Source organism: Etheostoma cragini, chromosome 9, assembly GCF_013103735.1.
Source record: "Etheostoma cragini isolate CJK2018 chromosome 9, CSU_Ecrag_1.0, whole genome shotgun sequence".
Classification (NCBI taxonomy): Eukaryota; Metazoa; Chordata; class Actinopteri; order Perciformes; family Percidae; genus Etheostoma; species Etheostoma cragini.
Window position 1 is genome coordinate 4,918,407 of NC_048415.1, and position 15,461 is coordinate 4,933,867.

At 40.0% G+C, this 15,461-nt stretch overlaps 2 protein-coding genes and 1 long non-coding RNA gene across 3 annotated transcripts in view; 1 reads left to right on the forward strand and 2 right to left on the reverse strand.

Moving 5' to 3' along the window:
- tm4sf4 (transmembrane 4 L six family member 4) overlaps positions 1-2,833 on the reverse strand; it is a 5,942-nt gene extending 3,109 nt beyond the window's left edge. The window contains exons 1-2 of the mRNA XM_034880861.1: positions 2,559-2,833; positions 1,813-1,902 (exon numbers count right to left, since the gene is read on the reverse strand). Coding sequence (XP_034736752.1) covers positions 1,813-1,902; positions 2,559-2,729 — 261 coding nt within the window. The 5' untranslated portion in view covers positions 2,730-2,833. The remainder of the gene's footprint in view (positions 1-1,812; positions 1,903-2,558) is intronic.
- Positions 2,834-4,854: 2,021 nt separating this feature from the next.
- LOC117950133 lies at positions 4,855-10,491 on the reverse strand. Its single transcript, XR_004657821.1, has 3 exons — positions 10,481-10,491; positions 8,242-8,246; positions 4,855-4,949 (listed from the first exon to the last, which is right to left on the reverse strand). It is a non-coding gene; the product is annotated as an uncharacterized LOC117950133 (long non-coding RNA).
- Positions 5,343-14,187, forward strand: LOC117950130 (glutathione hydrolase-like YwrD proenzyme). The gene is made up of 12 exons (XM_034880860.1): positions 5,343-5,595; positions 5,826-5,979; positions 6,057-6,210; positions 7,033-7,239; positions 8,828-8,980; positions 9,056-9,143; positions 9,959-10,130; positions 11,244-11,400; positions 11,493-11,675; positions 12,038-12,122; positions 12,278-12,373; positions 13,329-14,187. The coding sequence occupies exons 1-12, from the start codon at positions 5,496-5,498 to the stop codon at positions 13,472-13,474; spliced, it is 1,695 nt and encodes a 564-aa protein (XP_034736751.1). The 5' UTR covers positions 5,343-5,495; the 3' UTR covers positions 13,475-14,187.
- Positions 14,188-15,461: the final 1,274 nt, after the last annotated feature.

Sequence of the window (15,461 nt, forward strand, 5' to 3'; positions counted from 1 at the left end):
TGATTTTGTGTAAAGCACTTTGAATTGCCCTGTTGCTGAAATGTGCTATACAAATAAAGCTGCCTTGCCTTGCCTTAACATCTACATGCTTCCACTGGCTCAGATTATGGAAAACAACAAAATAAGTTACCATAGTTACAAATTTACATAACCTTATCGCCAGGGGACTATAGTCCAATACAAAAACTGACTAAGTGCATTGAACTAATTAACGACTGGATGTGCCAGAACTTTCTGAAATTAAATGAAGGAAAAACTGAGGTGGTTGTTTTTGGAGCAAAAGATTAAAAGTCTGCGCTCAGCTTCAAACAACAATGTTGAAAACAACTGTCAAAGCCAGAAATCTTGGTGTAGTCATGGACTCAGACCTGAATTTTAACAGCCACATTAAGACAATTACAAAGTCAGCCTATTATCACCTTAAGAATATATCAAGGGTTAAAGGACTTATGTGTCAACAGGATTTGGAAAAACTTGTCTATGCTTTCATCTTCAGTAGACTTGACTACTGTAACGGTGTCTTTACAGGTCTCACTAAAAAATCAATCAGACAGCTGCAGCTGATTCAGAACGCTGCTGCTCGGGTCCTCACTAAGACAAAGAGACTGGATCACATCACTCCAGTTCTGAAGTCTTTACACTGGCTTCCTGTGCCTCAAAGAATTGTTTTCAAAGTACTTTTGCTAGTTTATAAATCACTCAATGGTTTAGGGCCAAAATACATTTCTGATCTGCTACTACACTACGAACCACCCAGACCTCTCAGTTCATCTGGGACAGGTCTACTTTCTGTCCCCAGAGTCAGAACTAAACAGGGTGAAGCAGCTTTCAGTTTCTATGCTCCTCATATCTGGAATAAACTCCCAGAAACCTGCAGAGCCGCTGCTACTCTCAGTTCTTTAAAAATCAAGGCTGAAGACCTTTCTTTTTGATGTTGCCTTTCTTTAAATGATGTTCTTTTAATGTTTAATTTCTTATGCTGCACTGTAACTTTTACTCTTGTGTTTTATGTGTCTTAATGTTTCTATTTTTAATTCACGTGTTTTATCTGTTTTTATTTTTTAACTGTTTTTATTTTTTAACTGATTTTGTGTAAAGCACTTTGAATTGCCCAGTTGCTAAAATGTGCTATACAAATAAAGCTGCCTTGCCTTGCCTTGCCTTGTTCTTTCTCCTGCTGCATGGGTTGTTCTCTTGCTGACTGTCTGTATGCATGACTGGCTGTTTTAATGGATCGCTTATGTAGGATTAAAAAAAAAGGTCTAGGTTTCTAGGTCCATGGGAGTAGCGGGATTTGCACTTTCAAGTGTTTCCACTACACCAAACATTGTCACAGGGCCTGATCTGCATGAGCAACAGGCCAATTTATTAGAGTTACTTCACTGAGAACATTTTGATCTTTCACAATGGAAAAAGCACACATGTAAATAATAAAATGAATGATGGCTGAATTCCATTAAGCTGCTTCAGTTTTAGTGTCCTGGGATTGTGCATGCAGCAATCCCAGCTAAAGGCAACCTTGTTTAAATAGATGAAGTTTGTTTACTTTCTTATCCTAAGTGTTTTATTGAGCTTGAACCTAAGATACTTGGGCATGTAAATACTTTTGTGTGTGTGTGGTTGTGTGTGAGTGTGTTAACATTAGATTTTTTGTTCCCTGACATAAATTAAAGCACAAGTATTATTACGGGATCCATTCTAATGTTTCTGTTCTGTGGGCCTAATTTGAATCCGTGCCCAAATTTTGCATACCACAGCTGTAAATAATTAATTTATCATGTTGAGAATTTAAACAGTGGACCATCTCCTCACCGCAAATCTCCGCCCACAGCTTTCATTGCCACAGCAACCGCAGCAGTCATTGTTCTTCAGACCCAGGAAGACCAGAGCCGGAAAGATCATCTGTTGCCCAAACACACCCCAAGTTCACACACACACACACACACACACACACACACACACGCACACATGCACAGACAAACACATCTATAAAACAGTCATGCATCATTGAAAGATGCTAAAATCACATACATCATTCTACACATTGCTTTAAACTGATACATAGATTTGCAACATTTTCCAGGTAAAGGAAACATGTATTAGTTTGATTAATGGATCTTTTAATAATGTCCTTGTTTAAGACAAAATCTTGAATATCTAGGTTCTGCTGATCAGATAGAACAAGCAATTTGAAGGCCTGCACCTTTGGATCTGGATTAACGGGCATTTTAAATGTTGCTATTTTTCTGACTGATTTTATAGAATAAACAATGAGAAAATTAACTGAGGAAATAATTGGCAGATTAATCTATGATGAAAATAATTGTTGAATTAATGAAGTTTTGGTTTGTTATTCTTAAACTATTGTGTTCATGAGTCCACACAGACACACAGATTTCATCATGATGACAAAATACCCCATGCGTCGTGCTTAAGTAGCAACATATTAAATTTGAAAACTAGAAATTTATCTTCAGGGATGATAAAAACAGCTGATTTCACGCAGTGAGCATCCATTGTTTTACCAACTGTGAGTGTTGAAATTTGAACATACTCACCAGCCCTCCAGATCCCAGAATGCCTCCAAAGTACCAGACTTGCTCTGTGATGTGTTGACTTTCGACAGATGTTCCACCGGGGAAGAAGAGCAGGATGTTACACAGCACACACACAATCGCCAGAGGCATCAGACTGATCCCCAGACACTTGGCAAAGCCACCTGAACACATTTTGGCACTGATGCTTCAACCTCCTCTACTAGTAACAACTCCTAAAATGATCTCAGTTGATCTTTCAACTGAATTAAATTAAAACTGTCAAAGCAAGGATCCAAGTCATGAGAATAATATCACTCCACCTGTTGGCTTTTCTGGCTAAATATTAGGCCTATTTATTCCCAGTTGCAGCCAACACCTCCTAACAGTTTTTTCAAAAAGCTCTGTCCACCTTTACTGAATCTTCTGAATGAGCCTGTCTGCCTCACCTGTCCTGTTTCTTATTTGGTTGATGGTATATCTATGCTTTTATAACCCAACCCACACCTACTGCTCCACTTATATAGCAGCCATAATATGGCAGACACACAATGTGGGATTATAACTGTGTGCAAACACACGCACCATGACACAAGGGTTAATGTTCTACCATGTGTTTTGTGTACATGGAGAGTAAAGGGGAAGTGACAGACAGTTGGTCGATACGGCGGAGCCCTCATGGCTGATCTGTACCTAGCGCTGGTTTAGTCAGTAACTAACAAAACAGACTGTTTCATCAGTTAGATTGGTTCTAATCTGTTGTTCAACTCTGGATAATTTCTCATAAATAATGTTTCAGAGAAGGAAGACAGGATTTTGAGCAACGCCTTTACCATAGTTGTAACTAACTTGGCTAATGAAGGGGTTTCAACTGTATACCCTATAAACTTGAGTTAACATGGATTGATAAAAAATAAAGACATCCATCATAAAAATCATTGATTTTGAAACGTTTATAATCCTATTTGATCTTTGTGACTTGAAAAAGACAAACACCTGTAACCAAATGAGTCTTGAATCTCTCAATCATTAATCTCATTAGTCTCTATAATAATAAAAAAACTCTTTCCACCCCTCTCCCAGACTGCTCACTTTACTGTTATCTGGACAAATACCTTACTGTAAAATAGCTTCTAATGCTTTTTTTGTCCCCTTGTTCTATAGAAATCATCAGAAATATAAATTCCCATATATTCTTTTATAGATTGGAATGACAGATCCTTGAAATTCGTACATCCCAAATGTAGATTGTCTTGCTCTCAGACCTTGGATTTTAGTTTAAGGGGGTGTGACGACCCTGGGCCTGTGAACTGTGGTTTGGCTTGTCAACTTGCAGGTATGGCGGAGGCGATAATGAGATGACTGGGAGCACCTGACTCGTCCCCCCAGGCTAATAACCCCACCTGCCCCGAGCACAATCCTCCTCCCGCGGAGCAGCATGAGTACTTTGTTTAGTTTTTCCCTTTGTTAAAATCTGCACCCCACATTATAATTTGTTATACATTGAGACACATCCACTGCATCCATAGACCCTCAGTCATAACTGATAATGACAATCACACCTAATATTTCTCTTGTTTGCAGTAGGCCCATTATCTAATAAATGTCACTTTATCATTGTTACGTTGTGTATCTCCCTCTTTTGTTGGGGCCCCTGAGCTGGTCGTAACGGGGAGATTTGCATGTTATTCAAATGCATCAATTATAGTGGTTATGTATATTTGACTGTTTTTTATTTATATTTTTTGGTAGACATGAAATGGGAGATGACATGCAGCAGGGTAGAGTCAAACCTGTAGCCGCTGCGTCGAAGAATAAAACCTCTACATACGGGCGCCTGCTCTACCAGATGAGCTACCCAGGCGCCATATTAGACTATATGAACTCATGCATATTAATTCAATAGGAACAGTTGTTTTTAGTGTCAAACAGGCAAAACAAATATCATCGAGTAATACTGCGTTCCAGAAACAGTTTTAAGCACGTAAGTTACAACTTCAAGTCGCGACTCCCAATTTGGTAGCGTTCCAGGCAAAGTCACAACATTTAGCTAGCGGCTACCTGACGTTGATGTTAGCTAGAGTTAGCTGATACTAGCGATTTCTAGTCGGCGACATATTTGGGCTTCATTTATTGAACATGACCTGTAGTAGTACAAAACTGTCTTTGTATTGTTTTGATTATAATGTGAAAAAAATTACTTTATGTTGCCTATATGTCTAGTTCTCTGTTAGTCACGGGTGTCTGTAGAGCATCAACAGGGGTCGCCATTGTTGTTCGAGTGTGACGTCAAAAACTGTGACTGGGATCTGGAACAAGTTCACGGGTAAATTACGGGTTTGACTATCGTTCCAGGGCAGTTTCACGGGTAGAAGGTTGTAAAAACACGGGTTACGGGTTGCCTGGAACCCAGCACTGTCCAAACTGCACCCACGTAAGGGACCCGCCCTTCAACATCGTTAACGGAACCCGATTTGTACAGGTCCCCTGACCAGTCGGGTATCCTAACCTTAAAGCAACACTAGTTAATTGTTTGTAACTTAAATTAACGTTTCCAAAATCGTTTCGGTAGTTCATCAATTCGTAAAAACCGTCTCTGATGGTATCCATAACGGTCTATGATAGCGAGTTTCTGGTGGGCCACATTACAATCTCTTACTCATCTCTTTCCACCATAATCCCCTTTGAATTATGGCCTGGAGATACAATGGGAATATCAACCTAGAATAAAAAACTTGTGCGGGATTTACATATATCAGTTTTCAATATGCCAACTGTAATCTATTTAAACATGAATCCTTACTGCTACTGAAACATCAGCATCCAGTGATGTAATCTGTCATTCCCTTCTCTGCTGCCGTCCTAGTTGAGCCAAACTCAATCGATACCGGAGTAACCGATCGGTTTAACTTTTGCCTTGTTGTTGTTGGTGCCAATTACAGACGCTGAAGCAAAAGCGTAATGGAGACCGAATTGCCTTTCTCATCTCGTCGCTCACCTGTGGTGTGTTTCCACGGCTGCGTGGCGTCCAGCCAGCCGCTAGCTTCCAGTATAGGAGTCGGTGAGTGACAAAAGTTAACATGGAGACATTGGGACACTGAGAGTGTCTCAAATTTAGAACGTTACCTCGAAAACCTTAAAATTTAGTCTACTCTACGTTTGCAAAGTATAAAAAGGGGATAGTGAGAATTATTGATTAGTAATTCTGCTGTTGGTGACCAAATATGTAGCAAATTCACCTGTAACATGCTCAGGGTCATATGTGTGTATACAGTATGTGTTTGTGTCCAGACATCCTGAAGCGCGGGGGTAATGCAGCAGACGCTGCGGTTGCCATTGCAGCAGCGCTCGCAGTAACAGAGCCGTTCAGCACCGGTCCAGGTGGAGACGCGTTCTGCTTGTTCTACAGTGGAGAAACTGGAGAGATCCGAGGCATTAATGGCAGGTAAAAATGATTCATTCGCAACTGTTGGTATCTTCATGAAATAGAATGATTAACTGTGCCTCTCTCGGTGTCCTCAGTGGTCGTTCGCCCAGAGCTCAGACCCTGGACTTCATGGAAGGACTTGGTTACACTGCGGGGACCCCCCCTTCGCCTTCCCATGCCTTGAATGTGACAGTCCCAGGGGCCCCTGCATGCTGGTGCGACACCATACAACTGTTTGGTAGCCACAAGGTTTGACTTTGTGTGTGTGTGTGTCTGTCTGTCTGTCTGTCTGTGTAGAACTGTGTGTGCTGTTATAGTTTTTTTGCAACACCCAGGTAGTCAAGAGCCCATGTAACACAATCATAAACAAAATGTAAACCCTGCAAAATGAACCATATTGACACACACCACTGAACACACTTGGACTTAGTACTGTGTATGTTTTAAACGGTGTTGGAGTTAAATCAATGAGATATAAGTAAGTTGACAACCTATCATCGGGATGTGTGGATAATCCTTTTTTTGGGGTCAAAACAGGATTAATTTAACAATCTTTGGTAGGGTTTCTACAGGTCCATGAAAATGTGAGGCGTACTGTTGGATCAGAGGCACAGTATCTTCCACAAATCAATGAATCTTTCATTCAATTGAAAAAACTTTCACTACACTGCTATTACAACAACCGAGTCTTCATGACATTTAAATAAAGGAATGAGATACATGTAACAAGTTCACTATTGGTTGTTTTGTGTTGTCAGAATGTGTCTTGGAAAAAGTAATACATTATTAACCTAAAGTAGAAGTGAATAGTCAATACTTTTGGCACATTAGAAAATGTAATATCATACAATCATAAAGTAACTCACACTCAGTAATCCTCATTTGCACAGATTTATAACATTTATTAGCCTAGGTGTTTTTTTTTCTGACTGGAAAAAACCCTCAGAGGAAATAACAGACCAATGATACAGTCTCCACATATTTGCTCTCAAAAAATTAATTACACACGTCCTGCTCAGCGAGTTTTCCTGTGAGGTAATAAGTGTGTGTTTCCTTTTCCGATTTCCTTAGCTGTCCATGCAGGAGGTGATGAGTGGGGCGGCAGAGCTCGCAGAGGTGGGGTTTCCTGTTGCCGAGGTAACAGCTCACCACTGGGCAAAATTGGTGGCTGCTCTGAGAGATACTGGGAAGGAATTAAACGGAGACCTGCTGATTGATGGTCATGCGCCAAAATGTGGACAAGTTTTCAGAAACCCCAACCTGACCAAGACCCTAGAGGTAAATCCTTGAAACTAAAACACACACAAAAACACATGGGTGACGAGCGGAGCACTGGGACATTTTTCTAAAATTGTGTTACTTAGAACAGAAGGACACAGAACAATGTGGCACCCACAGGAAGAAACCGCTGTGCTGGTTCCTTGTCCTCTCAGGGGTGGTTTTCTTTTTTTAAATCTCGTCTTCTACACGGGAAGACCTTGGATCAACCCAGGGGCATCATGGGTAATCAACCCTGAACCCTTAAGCGTGATAGACTCATTATGAGAGTAAAACAAGGAAGATAGAGGGAGGAATGCAGCTGGGGTGATAATAGGATTCCAATGATTCAAATGTGAGAGGAAAGGGTGGAGGGGAGGAAGGGAGTGACAGCAGGACAAGGAAGGGCAGCACGGAGATTGATCAAAAGAGAGGATGGATGGGAAAAGAAGAAATGTGTAGATTAGGAGAGAAGTATAAATGAAGGTGGAGGGGTAAAAACAAAGACATTTATTGTAAAAATGTGAGTATAGACATGGAAAGTAAATGTATAGCCAGAATACAATTAAAGAAATCCTTCAAATGGGTGGGTTTCCACAGTACTATGTGCATCACAAGTCAAACTGAGGTCAGCCCGACTGTTTTCCCTGGCCATCAAGTTCTCCATATGTTAATGCACTTTCTTGATCTTAATTAGTTTGTTCATTGGTTGTTTTAAGATCTTTTTTTGGGGCAAGAATATTATTTTTTGGCCTTTATTGATAGGACAGCTAAAGAAATGAAAGGGGAGTGAGAGGGGGAATGACATGCAGCAAAGGGCCACAGGCCGGAGTCGAACCCTGGGCCCGATTTGGCGAGGAGTAAATCTCTCTCTCTCTCTCTCTCTCTCTCTCTCTCTCTCTCTCTCTCTCTCTCTCTCTCTCTCTCTCTCTCTCTATATATATATATATATATATATATATATATATGTGTGTGTGTGTGTGTGTATGTGCGCGGACGGTTGGTCCATATCTCAACAACCACTGTGACTGGATGGATTGGGACGAAAACCCTTATGTGAATGTGCAACCATGGTTGTGTGTGTGGACAATGTAACATTTATGAAACCAAACTCATTCTGTAGTTTCCTGTCGGTGAAACTTTACTAGAATGATGGCAGCCCCCATTTGTGTAGGTGTGTGTGTTTGTTTGCATGCGTGTTGGCCATAAATCATGCACCGATGCTCTTCTGTATTACTACATAAAACACTCATTCTTTAGTAATTCAGTAATGCAGGAACACTGCTGACTACACCCTTGATAACTCCCTACACACATACACACACCCCTGATGAATGGTTTCCCTGGGATCATAGCGGTCATTCCTCAGCGATGACGGGGTATGTTACGTTCTTGTTGAACAAAATAAATCACACGTTCACACACACCATCCTGTTCATTTGCCAACATCGATTCGACTTGTAAATAGTGCACAATTCACCCAAATATTTTCAAACTCTAGCCTCATGTGTGGCATAACATCATGCAAAAAATACAGCAATTTAAAAAAAGAAATAAGCCCTCTTATATGATGAGTGATTAAACAGTTGATGGATTGACTTATTAACAGGAACTGGGTGAGTGCGGCAAACCAGCTTTCTACCAGGGCAGAGTGGCCGAAGCCATCGTCGATGTCATTAACCAAAATGGAGGAGTCATGACTCTGGATGACCTCAGCAGCCATGAAAGCGAGGTCTTCACCCCCATAAGCACAGACTACAAGGTGAGGTCAGCCCCTATTCTTGTCTGTATTTTGGTAACATGGTCAGCAGAAGGAATGACTCCATTGTGTGTTCAGGGCGTGCGTCTATGGGAGCCTCCTCCAAACAGCCAGGGATTGGCTGCCCTGCTGCTGCTCAACATCATGGAGAACTTCCCTCTCAAAGGTATTTACTGGCCTTATAATAAGATCAAATGTAGATATTAGTTTGGTGATGAGTCAAAATTCACTTCATGGAAAAATAAAACAATAGCATACTAACATATTACTCATATTAGTTCTGGTTTTATTTGCCTGGAATTAGATATTCTCCTCTTAAATCTCAGTTCTCATAACATTACAATGGAGTTAAATGGAATTATGTTTGTTGCTCAAAACATTGAAACATGACACTGCAGCAGTTTCTCTGCATAACCCATACAAGGTACTTACGTTTTCATAGGGACTATTTCTTTTGTAGAAAGTGATTTCAGTTAAAACTGTTCAAAGTCTGGATTATATAAAGCTGTTTAGATGCAGCTTCTTCTCTCACACTAGTGAAAGCTGATCGCTGGGAAGTGCAGTCATAACCAACACAGCAATTAGAGCTTAGGATAGAAGATGTGGCGACCTGTCCGTAGGGTACCCGGCCATGGTGTACCTGGCCTCTTACTCAAGGTCAGCTGGGAAAAACTCCAGCCTCTGGGACCCTTTCTTGGATACGGTAAAGATGGTGGATGGTTGGATGCTTCTTGTAGCTTGCCAGTTGACCTGTTGATGGGATGAGTCCCACAATGTCACATATCTTTAGATAGCAGTAGCAAATAGGGATGACATGTTGATTTTTTAAATTATACTTGATTGAGTCCAATATGTGTTTGTCGGAAGTTGCTGTCATCCTTTCATGTACTTTTTTAAGAGGACAAAACCAAAAAAGTCAAACAAAAAACTGAAATGTTTGTGAAGCTTAGAATTTGAGTTGCACTAATCTGTTGTGTGTAGCTGCAGGCCACAATAGCTCTGACTACATCCATGTACTGGTGGAAGCTGTTCGCTTGGCACATATAGATGCCCTGTGTTACCTGGGCGATCCAGACCATGTTGCCATGCCTCTGGAAACCTTACTGGACAAGAGCTACAGTCACCAGCGAGCGCAGCACATCAGCATGGACAGGTGTGTGTTTGTGCATGTGCGCGCGTGCGTGTGTGTGCGTGCGTGCGTGTGTGTGTGTGTTAGTACCACAGTGTACCAGTCGTTCTCCGTTGACTTTAGATAGGACTGTGTGTGTATGTTTTGGCAACAGTATGTATTTATTGGTCAGAACGGTAAACTTTGAACTGTAGGCTTTAATCAGTTCTAAGACAAATGGACTATAAGTATAAAACAACATAATAATACTGCATCTTCAAACACACAAACACATACACACACATACACACACATAGACAACATCATCTTTTGCCTTTAGTACTGTTTCATATTTTCTACTAACTTTAATGAACTTTTATTACTGAGGGTATTACCACACCAGGCAACATGAACAAATATAGTATATACACAAATCCTACACCTTCCATTCGTTTTTAGTTCACCTCAACCGACTGATTCAGTCGACCTTAAATAACATTTCAACTAAATCCTAATGTCTCTCATTTATGCAAATGGTCAAAAAAGTGTTGTCTTCACAGTCATTATGTTAACATGCACACAGTAACCCTGAGAGAAATCAAGGGAAAGCAGGAAATTACAGATCACATTTACAGTATATGCACTTCAATAACCTGGTTACTGTAAAACCTGTGTTAACATGCGGCTGGCAATCACATTTCCCAGCCTACCATATTTTTATAGCAAGGCTGGCATATGGTTTATTAGTGGTATATGGCTGAAGAGCCTTTTTATTCTGGTCACAACATTAGGACCGACGGTCAGCTTAAGTGAGAAAGCACACAATTGTAAAGATGACCTAGCCACGGCTTCTAAATGTGTGAGGCAGTTTGGGCCTTGTAATAGTACTTAGGACCTTTATTTTCCAATTAAATATATTTGAAAACAAATATCATAATCATATTCCTTTTGAAAACATTTCCGCATTTAGTAGTTTCCATGTTTGCCTCATTATGTACTGTACTGTTAAACATTGTTTTACTGAGAACTGGATGGCAAGACTGATACAATTGGATTTGTGTATGACAAAATATGTAGCTGGAGCTAGCAGATGAAAACCATAACAACTATAATGGCTTTATGTGTTTTTTTTAATTGATGTGGTGTTTTTAACTTTAGGACCATGGGAGGAGTCGAGCCTGGCTTAACAACCGGATGTGACACAGTCTATTTCTGTGTGATTGACAGTCAGGGCAATGCCTGCTCTTTTGTCAACAGCATATATGCCGGTTTTGGAACTGGGCTGGTTCCTAAGGGTTGTGGATTCTCACTCCAGGTCTGAGGGGTCAGATAAAGGATATGAGTTTTTTGTGCATTTGAGGTAACAATGGATAGGGGTTTTCATGAATTCCATTTTCCCGGTTACAGAATCGTGGTGCCGGCTTTTCTCTGCACCGTAACCACTTTAACTGTGTTGCTGGGGGAAAGCGGCCATATCACACCATAATACCCGCACTTGTCACTGACTCTGCAACCACATCACCAAAACCACGACTCCTTGCTGCACTGGGGGTGATGGGGGCTTTTATGCAACCTCAAGGACATGTCCAGGTAGGATCAAGAATAGACAGAGTTGGAGCATAAAGTGCAGAAATTTTGCTTTAAGATAAAGTATGAAAATGTACCTATAATGTCCTGTCTTTAATTTGTTTTTCTATCCATCTTGTTTTTGATCATTAACTTTTGATTTGTCCGTTTTTAAATAGGTTGTGATTGGTTATTTTATAGTCAGACAAGATTAGGCATTGGAAAAATTGTAATTAGAAAAACACAAATTTTTGTGTGCACCAGGCTAAGGGGACTTCATTACATCGTCAACATGACTTGAATATGCCTTGCTTTAATTATGATTCAGACTTATAATAAGTTTAATGTGTTAATAAGTTAATAACTGATGTTGCTCTTGTGTTTAGGTGTTGTTAAACATGTTGGAGTTTGGGATGAATCCTCAACAAGCTCTGGATGCACCAAGAGTCTACGTAGACTATGACCGCACAAGTATGCCCAGGCCCTTCCCCAAAACACACACACACAAACACACACACACACTCATAAACTGTAACTTAATTTATATACAGTTTTGTGAAAGTAGACAGTGTATGTGTCCTATGCTTATGAAATAGATATTCTGATGAAACGTTCTTTACTTCCAGCTGATCAGTGGTCGGTTAATCTGGAGGAGGGAGTCCGCCAGGAGGTAGCCGAGGAGCTGAGAAAACGGGGCCACAAAGTCAGCTGGCCTGTCACAGGTACCGTTTTTATTCATACAACTACTCTTGGCAGCGGCTGCATGGTATTTTATACATGACCAGTATGCAACCTTTGCAGAAAGTAGACCATTCTCCCATTCTCAGTTTCTTATTTGTCTCATTGATGAAGTATTTTATGATAAATAGGTGCTACATTTAGCCTACTCAAATGTTAATGTGTTACATTAATTGTTATATTGGTGTTTAGTAACCACCATAAACATGAACATGGCTGAAACAACTGGTAGTCTCTAATCAGTGGAATTAGACCGTGCTTCCCATAAACCCTGTTGCTTCCTGTTGAAAACAGGATCTTTTTATTTGTTCCTCTTCCCTACCCTGGTAACATTATGGGTGGGTTAGCTGTTGCTCTCTGGCTTTTCTGAAGAGTGTGATCATGTTTTTTGTGATACTGCCATCAACCTTTGTTTCATTCTGGAAGAACCAGTAGCCACTTCATGATTGGATCAGAGGGAAATCTCCATTGTGGTGAAGAAGCTCTTATCTGCCTTTCCTCTTGGCCGTTTTTTTAAAATGAATCCTGCAATGATAGTCAGATTTTCCAGGTCAACATCCAGAACATAGAAAAATAAAACGTAAAATAAACCTTTTCTTCCTGTCTTAAGCTATTTATATTGGCTTGTGTGTGGACTATAGAACAGTGGTCTACAGTGGGTTTAAGTTATGACACTCCATACAATCCATTTATTCATTCAGTAACAAAAAAAATCCCGTTTATGAAACCAAAGTCTGTTAATCTCTGTGCTTCTCATCACTTGAGAAAAAAATTGGGGCTGTGAATCTTCCTTACAACCTATCTGCAACCTTCATCTCATAATCTTATTATGCTAATGAGACATCAGATATTTTGGTTTACAGTGCATAACAGTAAAAGTTGGGGGAGGTTGGGCTCACTGCATTTATTTCCATTAATTTTTTTTATTTAAACACACAGGCCACAAGAGGTCTCAGTTTGGGCGGGGACAGATCATCACAGTAGGGGATTGGTGGAACCCATCTGTCAATCAAGCTGATTGTCCATGCAGGGTGCTGTGGGCGGGGTCAGACCCCAGAGCGGATGGATGTGCTCAGGGATATTAAACACACATTGCCTCATCTCCTCTTCCCTGCAGATGTAATAATCCTATAAACTGATTACAATACTTTCTAAAGGAAAAATCCTTTGGGTAGAGCAAAAGCTCTATACATATTTGGCGGTAACATCATTTACAGAAACCTTTTTCTTTGGTTTCTTTAAATAGACGATTTGTTTTAAGACAACAGGTTTTTAACACAGTCGTAGCACTGCATCATAGCATAGCACATAAGTGTCTTTATTCATCCGATGTCCCTCCACATCCTCATAAGTCTTAAGTATAAATCTTTGCACTACAAATCGAAAACAAATCTTTGTGTGACAGTACACGACATACCAAAGATGCCCAATCTTCAACCCTGGTTGAGATAATTATCTGTTTCAATGTCTTTAATTAGATGCTGCCTAAAAATGACAACAAGATAATATACTGTACACATAACACTCTTACCTCAATGAAATGATGATCAGATGATAGGCTATAGATACAATCTTTTTTTCTGGGTGACTTTTTACAAAACAAATTGAGTTTAGGTTTTTCAAGTTCATTCAATTCAAGTGTTATATTTCCATTCAAGTTCCCTTTGGATCATTTTCTTGCACTTAAAACTAGATATATATTTACAGATTTAACAGTCTGCATTTCGAATGATGCTGAATCTATTCATGATTTTGTAAAGGTTTTTAACAATGACAAATAAATGTAATTTATTTTCAAGTGATGCGTAGTTCTCTAGTTTGTTCCTAGGGTTTATAATAACATATCTTTATTTTAAATGTTGTAACCGGAGTAGTTAATACTGTTGGGAGTCCTTGGGGAATTATAATTAAGTTACAGTTTTTTGATTCAGCACCTGCACAAGTTGTTCTGTCCAACACTTTGGTTCAGAGCAAGATGGCTCAAAAAGGACTTGTATGTGTGGCTATGAAGGTTCCTTATTCTTAATAATTTTGTGCTGCACTACTGTAATGTAAAACTATACTTTGCACAAAACATCAACAACTAGTCAGATTTTATTACAGTTTTTCCTGTATATTCACAATCCCCCAAGAGTGAATACTTGTTATTTGCTTACTCTGTTATTGTGCAATGCTGTCCCAACTCTCAAGTTCTGTCTTCCTGAAGATGTATTTAAAGTCATGCTGGAGGCGTTACATTTAGCTGTATCTTTACAGCTCTCCAAGTGTGTCTAATGACTTTAACACTGCGTATGATGCATCTTTTGCATTGCGGGTTTTCATGCAGGCTTGATGAGGTGGGTCTTTTGCCTTGTGATTGTGTATTTATCTTTAAGTTAATTTTTAGCTGCCGGGAACCCGCTCTACTGCCCCTCGACATAGCACGGACATTAAATACAGTGACCAACAGTGAGTAGGATAAATTATATTACAGTACATGCAAATAAAAATGAGTGAGTTGGTAAACAGCTTGTAAACCATGTGTACCCTGCACCATGCAGCTCAATCATGATTCCGCTTCAACACAAATCTCTTGATCTAGAAACATGTTGTTGGACCTTGTTTCATCGTTGATCTCCTTACAGCTCCAACCCACACCTGGTACTAACCGTTTAGCCCTATAAAGAGCCATGTGTTCTCTCAAACACTTAATTAACCATGGCTGAAACGTCTTGTTAGAGCAGTTCTAGTTTACTTATCTTAATCCGGCCGGATTATAAAGCAGCTCACAACATAATGGGCCCTTAAACACACATATGTACACATACTCAGTCTGTGTGGCTTCCTGAATTACGCTGTTAAAAATCACATTGTGCCCTATTTCCGCACATGGATCTACTGAGCTTTTGTTCATTCCGACCTAGAAAGAAGCAGCCTTGCCTATGGGCACTATGATGAAACCAAAAGACTGGATTTGATCGTTTCTTGTAAAACTGGTCTACAATGTTGGTAAATCCTTTATCCTTTATCTGATGGCTCTCTGTTCTAGTCACTGTACAGATTTTTTGATCCAAAACATATGATCGGTTAAAA

Excerpts from the sequence above, each read along its gene's own strand:
- LOC117950130 (XM_034880860.1), top strand. The coding sequence starts at position 5,496 with ATGGAGACCGAATTGCCTTTCTCATCTCGTCGCTCACCTGTGGTGTGT. Across the intron at positions 6,211-7,032 it reads AACTGTTTGGTAGCCACAAG|CTGTCCATGCAGGAGGTGAT; the intron begins GTTTGACTTTGT and ends CGATTTCCTTAG. Across the intron at positions 7,240-8,827 it reads ACCTGACCAAGACCCTAGAG|GAACTGGGTGAGTGCGGCAA; the intron begins GTAAATCCTTGA and ends ACTTATTAACAG.